This window comes from Teleopsis dalmanni, chromosome X (genome assembly GCF_002237135.1).
Source record: "Teleopsis dalmanni isolate 2A chromosome X, ASM223713v2, whole genome shotgun sequence".
Lineage (NCBI taxonomy): Eukaryota > Metazoa > Arthropoda > Insecta > Diptera > Diopsidae > Teleopsis > Teleopsis dalmanni.
This window is the reverse complement of record NC_051848.1, coordinates 80,359,365-80,379,238: the sequence shown is the minus strand read 5'-3', so window position 1 is coordinate 80,379,238 and position 19,874 is coordinate 80,359,365. Positions and strand designations below refer to the sequence as shown.

At 32.3% G+C, this 19,874-nt stretch overlaps 2 protein-coding genes across 2 annotated transcripts; one reads left to right on the top strand and one right to left on the bottom strand.

Annotated features, from left to right (window-relative positions):
* Positions 1–7,557: 7,557 nt before the first annotated feature.
* On the bottom strand, positions 7,558–9,755 carry LOC119688603 (MTRF1L release factor glutamine methyltransferase-like). The gene is made up of 3 exons (XM_038103276.1): positions 9,741–9,755; positions 8,045–8,562; positions 7,558–7,942 (listed from the first exon to the last, which is right to left on the bottom strand). Exons 1-3 carry the CDS (start codon positions 9,753–9,755, stop codon positions 7,702–7,704), a joined length of 774 nt encoding a protein of 257 aa, XP_037959204.1. The 3' UTR covers positions 7,558–7,701.
* A 3,067-nt stretch (positions 9,756–12,822) lies between these two features.
* On the top strand, positions 12,823–14,342 carry LOC119662199 (MTRF1L release factor glutamine methyltransferase-like). Its single transcript, XM_038071775.1, has 3 exons — positions 12,823–13,257; positions 13,337–13,854; positions 13,957–14,342. Exons 1-3 carry the CDS (start codon positions 13,036–13,038, stop codon positions 14,195–14,197), a joined length of 981 nt encoding a protein of 326 aa, XP_037927703.1. The 5' UTR covers positions 12,823–13,035; the 3' UTR covers positions 14,198–14,342.
* Positions 14,343–19,874: the final 5,532 nt, after the last annotated feature.

Below are 19,874 nucleotides of genomic sequence, written 5' to 3'. Positions count from 1 at the left end.
AAGAACTTATTCGTTCTTTATCCAATCGGTAAATTTTTTTTATTTTCACGCTGGCAACACTAATATACACATTCTATAAAAGTTTAACGCATATCGTATAATTAGTTTTTGTTTGGGGTCTATACAAAGAAGTCGAAAAATTTTCGTGTGGCGATTTTTAGCTGAATTTTATTCAAAAAAAGCGTCGTTGTGATGTGGCCAAAGAGATGATTTCCAACGCAGATAGTGACCTCACATCCCACATTCATCAAACGCATCATAACTAGTGATAAGACATGGGTCTATGAATTTGACATGCCCACCGCCCACCAAACAACAATCGACCGAATGGTGCTTCGAAGGTGAGCCGAAACCGAAGAGATAACGCCAAAGTCGATCCAAAATCAAGGTTATGCTGACTGTTTTCTTCGATATTCGTGGTTTCGTGATGTGGTGCACTATGAATTCCTTCCGGACGGTCAAATGGTCAAACGGTCAATAAGGAGTATTATTTGTCCGTTATGCGTCGTTTGCGTTAGGCCATTCGCAAAAAGAGGCCAGATTTATGGAAGGAAAACTCATGGATTTTACACCACGATAACGGACCGGCTCACACAGCGTTGGTTATGTCGCAGTTTTTGGCCAAAAACTCCACCAATATCACAACCAAGCATCGGACTCTCCAGATATGGCCCCGTGTGACATTTTCCTCTTCCCCCGACTCAAATTGCCATTGCGAGGAACGCGTTTTGAGACCATAGAGGCCATAAAAGAGAATTCACTGCGTGAACTAAAGGCAATACCTTCGGCGGCCTATAAAACTTTTATATAAAATTGGATCAAGCGTTGGCATGCATGTATTGACGCAGGAGGAGAGAAAGAAAATTATTAAAAATTAAAATTTTGAGTTTTTTTTTAACTTCTCGTTCATTTTGGATCAAATGGTATGCTGAATTGATAGAAATTATCACTACTTTTTGTAATCTCTATTCGGAGATACTGTTTTATTTTACGCATATCACTAGTTTTTGTAATCTCTATTCAGAGATACTGTTTTATTTCACGCATATCTTCAATTTCAAATTTTGATTTGAGGACGTTTTTGACTTCTGCAATTGCTCCCAATGTCTTGGCCGCTAGAATCATGTCGTCGACATAAATTAATAAAAAAACATCAATTTTCATTAATCTTCTTGGAGTATAAACAAGCATCAGCTTTGCCTTGTGCGAGTCATGCAACTGTCAATACTGTATGTAGTATATCGTTCCATAACTTAGCAGATTGCTTTAAACCATATAGACCTTTTTTTAATACACATACTGTTTCATTGCTCTCTTCAAAACCTGGCGGCTGCTTCATATACACTGTGTCCTTTAACTCACCATTTAGGAACACTGTTTTTGCATCAATATACCTGACCAAGTGTACCTCTGTCGTGCCACTGATGCGAATATTTGGTCACAATCAGCACCAAATTTTTGTTAAAATTCTTGGGCTACTAATCGAGCCTTAAACCGCTTTACCTTGTCGTGTTCATTAGTTTTTAACCTATATAGCCACTTGCATCCTACTATATTTTTATTCTCTTGTAATTTAAATAACTCACATCTTTTATTTTTCTTTAATGAAGTCATCTCGTCTTCCATTGCCATGACCCATTGAGACCCTTCTTTGCTAGATGAAGCTTCCTTCAAGCAATTTTCTCTTTAGCTGTATTAATTTCCTCGATCAATCTTTTCGGTGGTTTACCTTTTGTTAATCAAGGTGATACCTTTTCTGGTACTACGTTGGTATCATTATCATCAGCTCTTTTCGAAGTTAATCACATGTTTTTAGATGTACACCAATTAAAGTCTACTGAAACTCTACTAACACGACAACCAAAAAATTTATTTTAAGTTAATATAACGGAAAACACAAGTGACTTATGTCCTTCTCAGGGCTACCGTCCGTTCTACTGATGCTAATGTCTTACATTTCTGTTCTACTTTCAGCGAATCGGCCCATATTTCGCTTCCGTAGAATACGACAGAGTTGGTTGTTGACATTAGCAATTTTCGTTTGCTCAGCGTTGGGCCGCCAACGTTTGTTATTATGGTAGTCTACTCAGCGATGCAGTAGCTTGTACTGCCTTACTTGCAGCTTATTCCTTTTGGGTATATTTCATATAAAATCTATTTTCACATATATTTATCTCGACTCGAAGTATCTCTGTTTTTTCCGTTGCAAGTCTTAGTCCATGATCATCGAGCCAGGTCTTTGTTTTCACGAGCCTTTGTCTTTGTTTTTCGCGGTTCATTTAAATTTCGTGCCGTTATCACTGCGGCTATATCGTCAGCAAAAGCTACTAAATGTGAATCACCTGGAATTTCCATTTCTAGAATTCTATTGTGATTTAGATTCCAAAGATCAGGTCCAAGTATGGAGTTCGATAATACCATGTCATCCTGTACACAAAGTTTGGAGCTGTATTTGTCCACAAATTGTGGATGTGAGTGTAGGTGTAGGTGTAGGTGCGCGTATTATGAGTATTGTTGGTAAAAAATTTTGAAATGAAATAAAAAAAACAATTAGATTTCAATAAAACAAAAAATATTTTGAAAATAATGCTAAAAAGCACCTCAATGCTGCCATCATAAAGCACTTTTTTTAATTATCGTCTTATGGTATGTATATAGGGGTATGTATTAAATAAACTAGGTTGTTTTTTTCATATATCAATTATATTGAGGTTGCAATCTATTGCAAAACCAAAATCAGCTATTTTGAATAGGTATTTGAAATGATCTAATGATATAACATATTTTTCCAATAAAAAGTTTGAGGGTCTCTCAAAGATTTTATTTTTACCGATATTTCGATTAAAATGATGTTGACTATAGATTATAGTCGAAATATCGGTAAAAATAAAATCTATTAAAAATAAATAAATATTTTTTAAAAACCTTATTATTTAACTATTGACCAATTAGCCCTTAAAAAAAACAAAATTAATTATGAATAAAAAACAAATATTTAATTAATTCTAATGAATAGTCACTGAACTGCGTGAAGTTTATTAAATAATTAATAAAAGAGAAAACGCATTCCTCTTAAAATATACTAAGGTTCAGAATAAAAACTGCACCGCGCTGCTTACAAAGTTGCATGCTTTGTAAATAACATTAAATAACATTCACATTGGGACTATGTTCAATATTGAATAAACACAAAACATACAAACAAATACAAAAATAAAAGAGAAAACAAGCCCCGCAGAATATGTACGTAAAATAATCATAACTCTTAAATTAATGCGTGCAAGCGGTTCAATGAAAAAAGTGAACCTCCAATGTTATGCAAAGTAAATACAAAAGAGAAAAGAAATGACTGAGCGAAAATCGCTTTACATTTGACTAGAGGTTCATTATATTAAACTGAACCATAAGTTTATACGAACCGTGCAGTTTTATATGAGCAAATGGTTCAGTTTAAAAACTGAACCGCGTATAGTAAATACAAATTTTTTTTTTTTTTTTTTTTTTTTTATTATAAATTGTGTTATTATTATATATGATTTTAAAGAACAATAAATAAAACAAAACAAGACATAAAGCAACTAGTTATTAGATAACTAACAAGCAATTTAAATTTAAATAAATTAGGCGATTCCACGCAATAATAAATTAATTGTACTATATTTCAATGATTTAAGCCCAAAGATCGCACGGCTTTCGGCGCTTTAGACGGCGTATTGGCTCAGTTGTCGCTAGTAAATGCGCCTCAGCATTTATGTGACAACTAAGTCTATCTTGGTGTGATTTGGCTTTGGTATGAATTTCTTCCTGTACTGTTGTCACTCCAAGGTCACGGTGTAAGTCAGAATTTCTCACGTACCATGGCGCGTTTGTTACACTCCGTAGCATGAAATTTTGGAATCTTTGGATGATGGAAATTTGTGTTCTGCTTGCGCAACCCCATAGCTGTATTCCATATGTCCAGATTGGCTGGAGCATTTGTTTGTATAATACAAGTTTATTGAAAAGCGATAGTTTTGATTTTTTGCCGATTAACCATTTCAACGATTTGAATTTAAGATCTAATTCACTTCTTTTCTTTTTTATGTGCTCGCTCCATCTTAGTTTAGCGTCCAAAGTCATACCCAAGTATTTCGCAGTATTCGCGTGAGGGATTTGTGCTTCATCGATGTAGACAGGTATATGACTGATGCTTCGATTTGTGAAATTTACATGCACTGATTTTTCTTTATTCAGATTAATTTTCCATTTTTTTGTCCAAGCAATTATACTGTCCATACTATTTTGCAAATTATTAGCTGCTATTACTGCGCTTTCTCCAACTGCAAGGACTGCAGTATCATCAGCAAAAGTTGCTGTGAACGTTGTTGCACTCGTTGGCAAGTCGTGTGTATAAATCAGATATAAGAGAGGACCCAAGACACTACCTTGCGGAACTCCAGCGTTAATTTTATGCAGTTTACTATAGGTATCACCGTGCTTTACTCGAAAGTAACGATCAGATAAGTAAGAGGAGATTATGTCATAATACTCCGTTGGGAGAATATTTTTACTTTGGTAAGCAATCCGGAGTGCCAGACTTTATCGAAAGCCTGCGACACATCTAAAAACACAGCTGAGCAGATTTTTTTTTCCTCAAGAGCTTTTTCTACTACATTGGTAATCCTATGGACTTGATCTATGGTGGAGTGATTGCACCTAAAACCAAACTGATGTAAAGGTATTATGTTTTGACTTTCAATCAGAGGAAGGATTCTTTTCAGTAAGACTTTTTCAAATATTTTTGAAAGTACAGGCAGAAGTGCTATTGGTCTGTAACCACTTACGTCATTAATATCCTTTCCTGGCTTATGTACCATGATAATTTCAGATACTTTCCACAGGGATGGAAGGGTTCGCATTTGTATTATAGCGTTAAATATATTCGTAATTTTAACTAGGCATTTTGCAGGAATTTCTTTTAAAACTTCAGCACTTATCAATTCATAACCTGGGGTTTTTTTTAGCTTAAGTTCATTTTTAATAATCATCATTACCTCAAGCTCGGTTGTTGGTGGAATACATGATGAATGTGCTGTCCTAGGAGGGCAGATTACTGCATTGTTAACGTTTTCGTCTATGGAAAACACTTTTGACAGGTGTTCGGAAAAGACCTCCACTTTTTCCTCATCGCTTTTAGCCCATTGATTAGCGTGATTTTTAATTGGAGCTTTGTGTACTAAAGGTCGCTTAAGGTTTCGTGTGCATTTCCAGAGAGAATAGTTGGTAGCACGATCATTACTTAAGTTAGATAGGTAGTAGTTGAATTGATTATTTTTAAATTGCTTGATTTTTAGGCTGAGTTCTTTTGCAAGTCTGTTAAGAATGGCTTTGTCTGCTGGAAATCTGGATTGCTGCCACTTTTTCCGCATCTTTCTTTTTTCCCGCATAAGATCCACAATGACTTTTGGGTATTTATGAGGATAGGTTGCATTCCTTAATGTGGGCGTGCTGCACCAAGCCGCATGTTGTAGTAAATTTGTAAGGTTCAAAATTTCGCTTTCAAGATCATTTTCTTCACAAATTTCTTTTGAAGCAATGGTGTTTTCATTAAGGATTCTTCTGAAGTAACTCCAATCTGTATATTTATTTTCAAGTTTTAGACATTTTTTATTTATTAAGGCAGATTCGAAGAGGGTTATGTAGAGAGGGGAATGGTCGGATCTTAGTTCTACTCCATCTGTTATTTTTAAATTGTAGGACGAAATTTGCTTGGTTATAAAGAAATCGAGTAGATCAGGCACCTTTGTTGGGTCAGTTGGCCAATAGGTTGGGTTCCCGGATGACAAGCATTCGCAGCCAGTTTGCTGTATAGCTTTGAGGAGTTCTCTACCTTTCGTTGTAATTAAGCGAGAGCCCCAATGCGTATGTTTAGCGTTGAAATCGCCACCCATAATGAAGCGATGCTTATGAGTTTCTATAAGATCATTGTATTGTTCGGATTTAATTGAATGTCTTGGAGGACTGTATACCGATGTTAGTAGTAATTTGCTTTGTAAGTCAAGGACAACAGTTATTGCCTGGAATTCCTCTTTGGATATTTTTGTAGACTCGTAATGTTTTAATGATTTTTTAATTAAAATAGCACTTCCTCCGCGAGCGCAATTACTAGGATGAACTGCGCTATATACTTCGTAATTCTTTAGTTTAACATATGTTTGGTTAGTAAAATGAGTTTCGCTAATTAAGCAAACATCAACATCTTTGACTGATAGGACTGTTTCAAGCTCTCTAAGGTGTTGAAGAAGACCGTTCGAGTTCCATAGCATTATTTTTATATAACTAAGCATTATTTGTTTTGTTGAGTTTTTGCTCTAGCCTAGTCAAGCGTTTGTCCAATGCTTTATAAAAGTTTTCTTGAGTAGTGATTTTTTCCAGTATTTGTGTTAGTATTTTGTAATTACCATCGTCCTCAGTGTTGGATTGAACTACATCCGAATATGTTTTTTTATTATTAAGCGATTTTGGGTTTTTATTTAGAACATCAGTTTGATTATTTTCAGGTTGGTTTTCAGCCGATATATGATTACGCTGTTTACCTTTGTTTTGTTCACCAATTTTTTTGTTTCTCAATTTTTGAAGTTCTTTGGCTACTATACAACCTCTGTAATTGGCCGGGTGTCCCTCACCGCAGTTGCAACATTTTGGTTGGTGCTGATCAGGTTTGTTGCATTCTGCAGTACTAAATACAAAGTAAATAAATACAAAGTAAAATAGTAAATGAATGCATGAGAGTTTCTTACTCTTATGTAAAGGTTAGAAATAAACCAAAAACAAAGTCATTATTGCAATTTTATACTAGCAAATGGTAAAAGTAAAGAAAAAAATTAAAGAAATTGGAAGTGAAAAATAATATTTAGAAATGGATAAATGTGTGATTAAAGATTTGATTCAAATATCTTTTTTTAAACGATCTTCTGAAAAAAAGGTTTTAATTCATAAAATAAATAGACTAACTCCAGATATGAAGAATTTGGTACCTTATGTAAAAATGTCGAAATCTGTGGTAACATAAGTCGCCGTTTTCCTACAGCTATTTATCATAAAAACCAGTGGATCACAGGCTGCGAACATTAAAATAAATTGTTTTGTTGGTCTTGTCCTCCAAAACATTTCTTCCACTAATCCCCAATATGCATATGGGTTAAAAATGGAAGTAACTAAAATATGTATACTGTTCATAACTTAAACTCAAGAAAGACAACTCAAAGGTATTATTTTATATCAACTTAAGTTCTAATATAACATTTCTTATTATGTAGAATTTTAAATTATATTGATATGATATGAAAATATAAATGTTTTTGTTTAAAACTTCACGAATGTTTTAATATTATTTAAACATTTCTTCTGTATTAATTGTTCACACTAACTCTGTAACTATATAACTACCATATTAATTTATTTATTGCTCTATATTTCATAAGGAATTGCATAGATCATAAATAAACTAAATAATATACAAATTATATTCACTTCATTTTAAATATATTTAATTAAATTAAATATAATCACAATACAAAGAAACACAGAATTTAATTAGGGTTCGTGATAACATATTTTTAAATACATTATTGTACTATAACAAAAATATTTTGTCTGAACTTCATTTTATGAATAGTTATACTCGAATGCAAGAAAAATTAAAACGTGAAATACTGTGCTTCAAACTCTTTCAATTTCAACAAAACGTTCTTGTTTGTATTGGTCTTTGTAGCCGGCTACATACTTCAAACGTCCAGAATACTGACGATTCATAATTCTTTTCACAAGCTGTGGGTGATCTGTTCCCAGCTCCAACCAAAGTTTGCCACCAGAACGCAAATACAAAGAAGCCAAATTAAACACTAATCGTGCTACTTTTAAACCATCTGGTCCACCATCTAAAGCGTTCAGATTTTCATATCTGTAAAATTCCAAATTTTTTATTAAGATTTCAAATAAAACCCACATCAAATATAAGTCCAAAAATATTTAAATAAATTAATATTATTTAAAATGTACATACGCAGTAACTTCTGGTTGCAGATATTGAAATTCTTCAGTTTTTACATAAGGAGGATTTGATATAATTACATCAAAGGTTTTTTCACATAGTTCGGGTGGCAAGTAATTATCTGCTTCCATTATGTGATTGAAAACTTCAAACCGATCCTCTAAATCCAATAGTTTTACATTTTCTTTAGCTAAATGTGTAGCTGTAAGGCTGCGTTCAATAGCAAAGCTACGTACCTGTGGCAATTCATGCAGTATGGCCAATGACATTGCTCCCGACCCACAACCGACTTCAAGTAGATTAAGTTCACTAACATCGCGGTACTCATTTATAACTTTTTGCACAAACTCTTCAGTTTCCGGGCGTGGAATAAACACAGTCGGTGCAGTTCTCAGTGTTATGTTCATGAAATCCCATTCACCGATTATGTACTGCAATGGCATACGTCCGCAACGTGCTTCGCATAAGCGATTTAATTCCTGCACTTGCTTATCATTCAAAGATGTTGACAGGTAATCCGAAATGGTATTCTAAACAACCATTTGTTTATAAAGAACTGAATGTTATTATTAACCGACAACAGAATAAGCAAGACAATTGTTTACTTACAAATTTTTGGTTGTGACTGAAAATGTACGCGGAATGTTACGCATTGGTATTTGTATTTGTTTTAATAAATTTTGCAATACATTTATCAATATGATATAAATATTTTTATTCAAAATTTTGGTTTTTAATAGAAGTCTCTTTGCTGCATTACTTAATGACAAGAAATGTATAGCATAATATAAAATGTCAAAAAATCATCAGCTGATAAAATTAATGTCATTTCTACAGTTTGAATAGCACAATAAGCTTTTTTTTTAACATTTTGTTAAACTTGTTTGAATGTTGGTGATAAAAATTTTTATTTTGATGTGTTTTACTTTGATATATGTACTTTCTTAATCAATTATTACATAATTTAAATTAGTTAAATTATTACTAAAGAGATAATTGATACGAATTAAAATCACAAAATTTAATATAGCTAACGCTTGTAGCCTATGAAATTCCTCTAAGCAAGCTATGTTTACGAAAGTCTTGGTAAGTTTTCGATTAATTAATGTGGGATGACTTTTCACGCAAGTCAATTAAATGCAATTTTCATCATCGGTAATAAATGTGGAGTAGAAGGTATAACAGTTTAATTATTTTACGAGTGTAATAAAATTATATTGAAATTAACAAATGTTAACTGTCAAATGTTGTTTGACGGGTGAAATGCATATGACGTTTGCAGTATTTGAGATTGTGTGTTTAAAATAAACGTTATTATTTGCCATTATCACTACACACTGCAAAAATATTATTTACATAATTTCTACTATTATAATTAAATATTCCATGAGTGTTTTCTCAAATATAAATCCAATTTTTATTTGTTGGTTACTTAGTTCTATTTTGCTGCATGACTGGAAATAAACCTGACAGATCTGATTTGCTTCTGTACGGCACATGCACGACGCCAGCCTAATACTTTCTTTTTTGCTTTCTTTTTTGAAGAATCTGGCGAACTTTAGGACCTCCCTCTGAATAGCATCATAAGCTTTACCAAAGGTTCATGCGTCAAGGTTTTAACCCATTAGGTTTTAATAATACAGTAGTACAATGGATAGGCCTAAGTGGATCTCCTTTTGATTACCGGTATAATTTAACCTAACCTAACCTGTATTTCTTTCATTCAAATCTTATTTTAATCTAAGTCGACATAAAATATCTGAAATTTTTAAAAAAGTCAAATTTAAGAACATTATTTGGTATTATAAAATTTTTTCTTCAACAGTGAACATCGAAAAACGGAAACGTCAAACATTTTCTATATCCGTTTGATTCATAAAAACATAATTAGACTATAATTAAAAATGTCAGCAACAACAGCAGCCACAGCAGCAGGGGGAGGCACGTATGTGTGCGATGACGATGAATCGGGTGCCATACTTTTATTTAAGGCTGACGAAACTACGATCCTTGTTATTTGCGTTGTCGCTGTTATTTTTCTGTTCTATAAGGTTATTTGGAATGGTGGTAATGGATTTGGATTCGGAATAGCTGGAGAGAAACGCAGGATCTTAGATCTTAAGAACGAACCGAATCGTAGATGCGGTGTTCCACAGATGACTTGAACTAAACCAGACGAACAGAACAAGGACGAATAGGGTAATGTGACTGGCTGTGTATTCGAAACAATTATTTTATGTTAAGTTTAAGTAAATAAAAATTATCTGTGTAAAAATCTGTTACATGACCCACGAAGTATATAAGTTGTTTCTATTTCGAGGGGATCAGGTTCAAAAATCAACAAGACAGTAATTTGTTGAAAGTTTTCAATATACATATATATATATATATAGATATATATATATATATATATATATATATATATATATATATATATATATATATATATATGACATAATTTTTATATTTTCCAAACGAACTAATTTTACAGTTAGACTTTTCAAGCTTTGTACACAAATAAAAGCAATAAAATCATTATTACAAAGTCGCTTTGAGTTGGAAATAACAATCGATGCCGTTTTGTTTTTGTACTCATATACTTCATGATGTCCTTCAGCCACACTTTCAGTAACTGATGTTGTCTTCAATTCTTCTTGTATTTTCGTTACTACCAAACTTTGGTACGACCTCAAGTTTTTTTGGTCATCAGCCGATCCATCAATAAACCCAGTAATAGTTATCAATTGCTGGAGACTTTTTCTACTTTGTAAAAGCTTCTTTCCAAGTCTTCAATAGTTGCAAAATAGAAATCATTGCCAACCTGACTTCGTTTTTGTTAAACCCTGTCTTTTTGAAACACTTTGTCTTTTGAAACATTGAATTTAATTTTTCTGAAATTAAAACTATAGAGTATAATACTTTTGATTGTATTATAAATCAATATGAATATTTTGTATAATTCTTTAAACTCTGTGAGTATAATGAATTCATTTTATAGTGCCGTCTAACTCATCGATTTTATGATGTGATCCAAGAACCTGAATAAATGCTTTATTCAAGTATTGAACTAAATAGAAGAAATAAACAGGGTTTTAATTTAAAAAGTATTTAATAACAGTTTCTATTATTGAGTCATAAGGTTTAAAATGTATAATATATACCTATATAAAACCGAAAAAATTAATATATCAATTGATGTATCATACAAACATTCAATGCTCAAACTAGCTCATATATATTTAATAAAATAAAGGAAGTCAAAAATACTAGATAACTGTACTGAAACCGACGGGATAAAATATTAAAGACGAACGCAAGAACAATTTCACGAGAGAATTGCGAAAACATGGATAAATCCTAACAAATAATACTTAAAATGTTGAGGAAGTCGTAAGGTCAGTGCTGGCAAACAGCACCAAAATGTTAAGCTTCTGTAAAATGACTGTAAATGTGGATTATTAGAGAAATCCTTCACCTCCGACATAAAAAATGTCACACTGTTTATAAAATATCCGAAATAATTGAATTCACATTCATTACCAAGCAAGTCCCCTCACTGCGCTCACACAAACAGCCATTGCTACACTAAACTCATATACAAGTACTAAAAAATAACCTCAAAATGTCATTTACCTAGTCCAGGAACGAGAAAAAATACAATAATAGAAAATTATGGAAATTAAGGAAAAGTAAGTAGCAAATAAAAATACTTAAACCATAAACGCATAGGAACTTCTCAAAAAAATCTTTCTAAGAGCACTTTTAAGTGTTAGTTTAGATCAAATAAAGCTTTTTATACAATGTCGCACTAGACTTTTCAAGTCCTATTAAATTTCATTGAAAAAGAATTGCAAAAAAATTACCTGCACGGTGTCGCAGTTCTATTTTTCCAAAAGAACAACAACTGTGTGTGACTTTACGGTATTTGGCCACTGGAGAAAGCTTCAAAATCTTGGAGTACCAATCCAAAATATCGCATTCACATGTGTTAGCAATTTTTTGTAAATTGTACATCTTGTACAAAATATTTGTGACATTTTATTATCAAATGTGCCAAATAAAATATTGTTATGGTGCAACCCTAATGACTTGGTGATTTGGCCTGCAGAGCCTAATAACCAAAGAAGATTCTCTGGTAGTCACCTTGCCTGGCTTCTCTTTTGATTTTACTCTGTAGCTGCCCATGACAAATTTGAAGAATTTGTTTTCATAGAATTTGTTTTCATAGTTTTCATAGAAAGCAACAATAATTGGTGACTATGGCAGAAATCATAATATGCTCCTAAGATAAGCCATATTTTAGCGGAGTTAGGGGCAAGTCATTATCGCAGTCACATCGCAGCAATTGTTGTTGTTTACAATTTAAAATGAAATCAGCTGCCAGTGTCATACTTATTTTGTATTGAAAACAATAGCAATTGCTGTGACGTGACTGCAATCATGACATGACTCTTAGTGAAATAAACATAACAATTTCCTAACTTTTGTAATTAAATAACAAAATTCATATAAAATAACAATATAGAATTTATAAAAAAATATAAATTCAAATATAAACAATAATAATTATTCTTGTTGGTAGGGTGCATAGAATGGGTACGTTTAAATCTGCAAGATTACTGGTTTCTCAAAATTTCAATTGATTTAGGTTTATTTTCAAAAGTAATTAAAAGTATTTAGAGGAATTGCACAGGCTACAAGCGTTAGTTATATTGAATTTTATCATTCAAAGTGAAACACATCAAAATAAAAATAATTATCACCAATATTCAGAAAAGTTTCATAAAATGTCAAACAAATTTCTAAACAAATAACTTGACATTTTTAAATTTAAATGCTTACAGCGCTATTCAAACTGTAGAAATGACATTAATTTCATCAGCTGATGATTATTTGACATTTTATGTTGTGCTATACATTTCTTGCCATTAAGTAACGCAGCAAAGAGACTTCTATTAAAAACCAAAATTTTGAATAAAAATATTTACAGCACTTTGATAACTATGTTGCAAAATTTAATTAAACAAATACAAATACCAATGCGTAACATTCCGCGTACGTTTTCAGTCACAACCAAAAATTTCTCCCTTAAATCAGAAGAAGCCGCACCGATTGGAGTTGAGGATGCAATCAAGGATTGGCGTGGCAGGCTTAGGAAAGCCGGTGTTGGAGATATCGATTTCAATTTAAAATGCATTGTAGCACATGTATTGAAACGTAAATTTGTAAGTAAACAATTGTCTTGCTTATTCTGTTGGCGGTTAATAATAACATTCAGTTCTTTATAAACAAATGGTTGTTTAGAATACCATTTCGGATTACCTGTCAACATCTTTGAATGATAAGCAAGTGCAGGAATTAAATCGCTTATGCGAAGCACGTTGCGGACGTATGCCATTGCAGTACATAATCGGTGAATGGGATTTCATGAACATAACACTGAGAACTGCACCGACTGTGTTTATTCCACGCCCGGAAACTGAAGAGTTTGTACAAAAAGTTATAAATGAGTACCGCGATGTTAGTGAACTTAATCTACTTGAAGTCGGTTGTGGGTCGGGAGCAATGTCATTGGCCATACTGCATGAATTGCCACAGGTACGTAGCTTTGCCATTGAACGCAGCCTTACAGCTACACATTTAGCTAAAGAAAATGCAAAACTATTGGATTTAGAGGATCGGTTTGAAGTATTCAATCACATAATGGAAGCAGATAATTACTTGCCACCCGAACTATGTGAAAAAACCTTTGATGTAATTATATCAAATCCTCCTTATGTAAAAACTGAAGAATTTCAATATCTGCAACCAGAAGTTACTGCGTATGTACATTTTAAATAATATTAATTTATTTAAATATTTTTGGACTTATATTTGATGTGGGTTTTATTTGAAATCTTAATAAAAAATTTGGAATTTTACAGATATGAAAATCTGAACGCTTTAGATGGTGGACCAGATGGTTTAAAAGTAGCACGATTAGTGTTTAATTTGGCTTCTTTGTATTTGCGTTTTGGTGGCAAACTTTGGTTGGAGCTGGGAACAGATCACCCACAGCTTGTGAAAAGAATTATGAATCGTCAGTATTCTGGGCGTTTGAAGTATATAGCCGGCTACAAAGACCAATACAAACAAGAACGTTTTGTTGAAATTGAAAGAGTTTGAAGTACAGTATTTCACGTTTTAATTTTTCTTGCATTCGAGTATAACTATTAGAATTGAATTAGAACTTCATAAAATGGAGTTCAGACAAAATATTTTTGTTATAGTACAATAATGTATTTAAAAATATGTTATCACGAACCCTAATGAAGTTCTGTGTTTCTTTGTATTGTGATTATATTTAATTTAATTAAATATATTTAAAATGAAGTGAATATAATTTGTATATTATTTAGTTTATTAGTTTATTTATGATCTATACAATTCCTTATGAAATATAAATAAATTAAATAAATTAATAGTTATATAGTTACAGAGTTAGTGTGAACAATTAATACAGAAGAAATGCTTAAATAATATTAAAATATTCGTGAAGTTTTAAACAAAAACATTTATATTTTCATATCATATCAATATAATTGAAAACTCTACATAATAAGAAATGTTATATTAGAACTTAAGTTGATATAAAATTTTACCTTTGAGTTGTCTTTCTTGAGTTTTAAGTTATAAACAGTATACATATTTTAGTTACTTCCATTTTTAACCCAAATGCATATTGGGGATTAGTGGAAGAAAAAGTAAAGGATGCATTTCATTAACTTATTGAAATGTTAGTTTCCGTACTTAGAAATATGCCGGCAGTGTGCACAACCCAAGAAAATTTTATCCTTATACTACAGGTTCTCCTTTAAGTAAAATAAGAGTTTACGCCAGTCCATCCAATTCAGCAAAGCATAGCATTCCATTAGTCCTTCAATTAATATATATTTGGTCAAGTATATCTTATTTCATCTTATTTGACGAGTAGACGGTCAGCTTCTCCTAAGATGAATGATGTCTTATTTTTTGTATATGACAAAGAGTTTGGTTGGAACTAAAATTTTGTGCATGAGGAGGTGGTTTATCTTTAAGTGCTCAGTTTTTAGTTTAAGTTCATTGATATAGCCAATGAATCGTACTTACTGATATAGTTTCACTCACTTTAATTATTTAGTTTTTAATACATTTTAATAAAATATTAATTCTACACAAAATTATTAACTTAGTTATGTACATAATTAGAGTATCAAAGAATAGATCGAACAGTTAGTCTGTGTAAGTTTAGTGAAACGTTCATACTGCGGTAAAGTTAGATATGGTAAATATTAAGAATAGATGAGCACATTCTATCTACAATAGCTATTTTGGTCGTGTCAAATGTACTTCACTAACTTAATTCGTACATCTAACTTTCACTCAGTCAGTCAGCAACCTTTTTAATGCTACATATGACATCGTAGTTCAGTAACCTTGTCCATATTGGAATCTGTTTTCAGCGACGTATTGTCTTTTAAATATAAAACTTTAATCAGTGCGATACTTATGTTCTCTCCATCTTCACAAACGTTGAAGTCAGCATATGAAAAATAATATTCAATATTAAGAATATATCTGGTTGAAAAATTCATGTATCTCTCAAGACTGCTTTGTAAAGCATCAATTATATCTCAAAAAAAAAAAATACATTTCCGTCGTGCCGCGTTAGTCGCATGTTTGGACTCAAACCGTTCACACAAACTTTATTTATAGGAAGTTACCTATTGTCACTTCTCTAAAAATAGACGTGAGGAAAAAGACCTAAACTGAACTTAGACGAAAGAGTTTTGCCACCGTCTATTTAAATTGTACTCGGTTTTTCGCGTTATACTTAGCGTAGTTGACTGAGCATCTAATGAATTATTAATTTTATCAATATTTTTAATGTTTAATAAAATAGTTTTGAATTACAGGAATACATATAAATATATATCTAAAATATGTAAAATCATATCGTAAGACATTTTTTGTATGCTTTAGGCATAAAGAAAACAACCTGCAAGTAATTGTGAAGATATTACTGAAATAATACTATAAAAGGATAACACCTTTTTTATTTTAACTCACCAAAGCAATTGGTATGATGACATTCACAAGCTGCTTGGTGATTTAGTTGTAGCTCAATTGATAGACGCATCTCCACTCTGTGCGAATGCGATAATTGCATTACCTCTATGGGTAAACGCTATCACCACGTCATTCTGGTTCGTAGAAAAAATTTTGTTAACGTGACATTGAATATGATTCTATAGTGTTATTACGAAGAGGACTGAACGGTGTGATATTCTCAAATGTTTGTTTGAATGTTACAGTTTTCTCAACTATCATTTCTTTTTAGACATTTTTCTGAGCTTGTAGTTTAGAGATTGACACAGTCTTCCGCGGGTACACTTATCATTACTGTGCAGCCGCTTCAAGAGAGTAATCTTGGGAGAGAACTCGGTAATTTTTCTATAGAAAGGGTTGCAGATAGTTTAGATTACTTCACAGATGTTATTTAAACATACATATTTGTACAAAATAATTTATGTGTAAATGTGATTATTTGTATTTGTATGGTAAAGTATTGAGGAATATCAGAGTATCAGAGTCAATTTTGACTATCAATTGGCAAAGAACAAGCCCTTCAAGGTGAAACTCTCAACCAAGTATGCAGTTTGTTTAAATTCTGTCTATTAATTATCATTCAGATTCAAGTATCTACAAAGATAGAATATATGTATGCATTTCGAGTAATATTTATTTTTTAGCATACTCTGGTCTTTGGGTACAAATAAAAAGAAAAATTATACTTTTTATTTTATCATTTACCCGACGTTTCGATGGAATTTGCCAACATCTTCAAAGATATCTGAAATTTTATTATATTTATTATTTGAAATTATAATAATGAGAAACTTTTCTGAAATTATAGCAATTACAAACAAAACCAAAAGCAATATAAATATAGTCATCAGTAGCGAGGCGTCAGCTTTTTGGTAAGGTGTTCACAATTTGATCAAAACAGAATTCCGACTATAACGTATTCCCCCTACTCCTGAGTTTTGTCTTTCCACAAGCAAATAGCGTACAAGACCAACAAAACAATTTATTTTAATGTTCGCAGCCTGTGATCCACTGGTTTTTATGGTAAATAGCTATAGGAAAACGGCGACTTATGTTACCACAGATTTCGACATTTTTACATCAGGTACGAAATTTTTCATATCTGGAGTTAGTCTATTTATTTTATGAATTAAAACCTTTTTTTCAGAAGATCGTTTAAAAAAAGATATTTGAATCAAATCTTTAATCACACATTTATCCATTTCTAAATATTATTTTTCACTTCAAATTTCTTTAATTTTTTTCTTTACTTTTACCATTTGCTAGTATAAAATTGCAATAATGACTTTGTTTTTGATTTATTTCCAACCTTTACATAACAGTAAGAAACTCTCATGCATTCATTTACTCTTTTACTTTGTATTTACTATACGCGGTTCAGTTTTTTAACTGAACCATTTGCTCATATAAAACTGCACGGTTTGTATAAACTTATGGTTCAGTTTAGTCGAATGAACCTCTAGTCAAATGTAAAGCGATTTTCGCTCAGTCATTTCTTTTCGCTTTTGTATTTACTTTGCATAACATTGGAGGTTCACTTTTTTTATTGAACCGCTTGCACGCATTAATTTAAGAGTTATGATTATTTTACGTATATATTTTGCGGGGCTTGTTTTCTCTTTTATTTTTGTATTTGTTTGTATGTTTTGTGTTTATTCAATATTGAACATAGTCCCAATGTGAATATTATTTAATTTGCATGCTTTGTAAGCAGCGCGGTGCAGTTTTTATTCTGAACCTTAGTATATTTTAAGAGGAATGTGTTTTCTCTTTTATTAATTATAAGTAATGTTGGGTGTAACTAACATATGTATGTGTGATTTTGTTCGTATTGTACGTTTTGTGTTTATGTTAATCTGTTTGGAAAAGCTATTATAAAAAATGTTAAGTAGCAAAATAGCGAGATTATTCACCTAATAAAAAAAAAGATCTAAAAAGGAAGCTTTGTTAAGGTGTTCAGTGAACACTCTGAACCATTCGATGCCTCGCCTCTGATAGTCATATTCATATTTGTTTTAATTTAAAAACAATCATTTTTTTTAAATTATTTTTTAAAACAAGACTGTTCGTCTAAGTACCGAGTGGCTCCATTTATTTGTTCTAGAAGTTGGATTGCTTTAAAAGCTTTTATTTTTGTCTGAAGAGTAACTTAATCAGTTAATCGGATTTCCATCTGGCCATTGCTGATCGAAAACTGAATGGCGAATCACTAGCACTATGTTAGGAGTTTCCTAGGGACAACAGTGGAAGCTCGGACTAGTTGGTCTGGACATATGACCATTCGTATGGCCTTTGCTGACGATTACCATGTGGATGGGTGAATGACGTTGGGTAAAGTGACAATGGGCTTATGCTGGCATAGGGTAACTTTCGGACTGCTATTTGGCTAAAGCTGATGGAGGAATGGATAACGAGTTACCATCACTGTTGGAAGATGTGTGGGTTATACGAGCATTTGCCAATTGCTGACGAGCGTGACCAGACATAGCATCAGGGAAGAGATCTTTGCCTGGCTATAGCTGGCAAAGGTATACATAACTTTCAATGCTATTGAATTTGATACTTATGCTATTTGAAATTCTGCACTGTTGAAGGTCCAATACCCGCACATCTTCAAACGAAACTATTCGCCATGGTAGATTCCAGCAGTCCAACGCCCACACATCTTCAAAACACTCTACTCGCAACGGTGGTTCCAGCGCAACGGTTGTTCCAGCGAGTTCAACGCTTACGCTACATGAAATTTTGTTTCGTTGTAAAACTCATTGCAGCGATAACTTTTTATAGCATTTTGAAGCTTAGGTATATATATATTTAATATAGAATTTAATATAAAAGAATTTAATAAAGAATAAAAATTTTAGCTTAATCTTAATTTTTTCGAAAGACGCACTAACTATATGTTGCAAATATTTTCGAATGGTTGTCACTGTCACTTGTTCAGCTACTTCGTACTTTGCCCCAACCAGAGGATCCATGTCCTCAATAAATTAATATTTGGTGATAATGATTAAATTTTTTGTAGTCCGTAGAGATCTTGCATTTATATAGATAAATGAGACCGAACGTTTTAAATTTGTCTTCAAAACTAACTATATTTTTATTAAAAAAAATCTTACAATAATAATATACTTAATAATAATAATATACTTAAACAAGGAATAAAGTTGATAATAGTTTGATAACTAAGCAGAATTAGTGGGCAAAGCATTCTCACCAAAGCTGACAAATTATGGTTTATACCGTGACTGAAACACGGTGAATTACATTGTGACCGAAAAGTTTCCGGAAATAAATAAATAAAACGCAAAATTCTTAATCTTCATCAATATTTATTTTATCTCCTTCAAAATATGCTCCATTAGAAGCGATACACAAATGCCAACGTTTCTTCCAATCATCAAAACATTTTTTATAGGCGCTTTACGGTATGGCTTTGAGTTCCCTCTGCGAATTCTGTTTTTCGTCTTCTATGGATTCAAAACGCGTTCCTCTGAGTGGTAATTTGAGTTTGGGAAACAGGAAAAAGTCACACGGTGCAAGATCAGGTGAATACGGTGGCTGTTTGATGGTATTTATTGAATGTTTGGCCTTAAAATCGTTGATAATGTTGGCTCGGTGCGAGGGAGCATTATCGTCATGAAAAATCCATGAATTATCCTTCCACAATTGAGGCCGTTTACGGCGGATAGCTCTCACGACCGATGCCTAGCTC

Excerpts from the sequence above, each read along its gene's own strand:
- LOC119688603 (XM_038103276.1), bottom strand. Across the intron at positions 7,943-8,044 it reads CTGCAACCAGAAGTTACTGC|ATATGAAAATCTGAACGCTT; the intron begins GTATGTACATTT and ends GGAATTTTACAG.
- LOC119662199 (XM_038071775.1), top strand. The coding sequence starts at position 13,036 with ATGTTGCAAAATTTAATTAAACAAATACAAATACCAATGCGTAACATT. Across the intron at positions 13,258-13,336 it reads ATGTATTGAAACGTAAATTT|AATACCATTTCGGATTACCT; the intron begins GTAAGTAAACAA and ends ATGGTTGTTTAG. Across the intron at positions 13,855-13,956 it reads CTGCAACCAGAAGTTACTGC|ATATGAAAATCTGAACGCTT; the intron begins GTATGTACATTT and ends GGAATTTTACAG.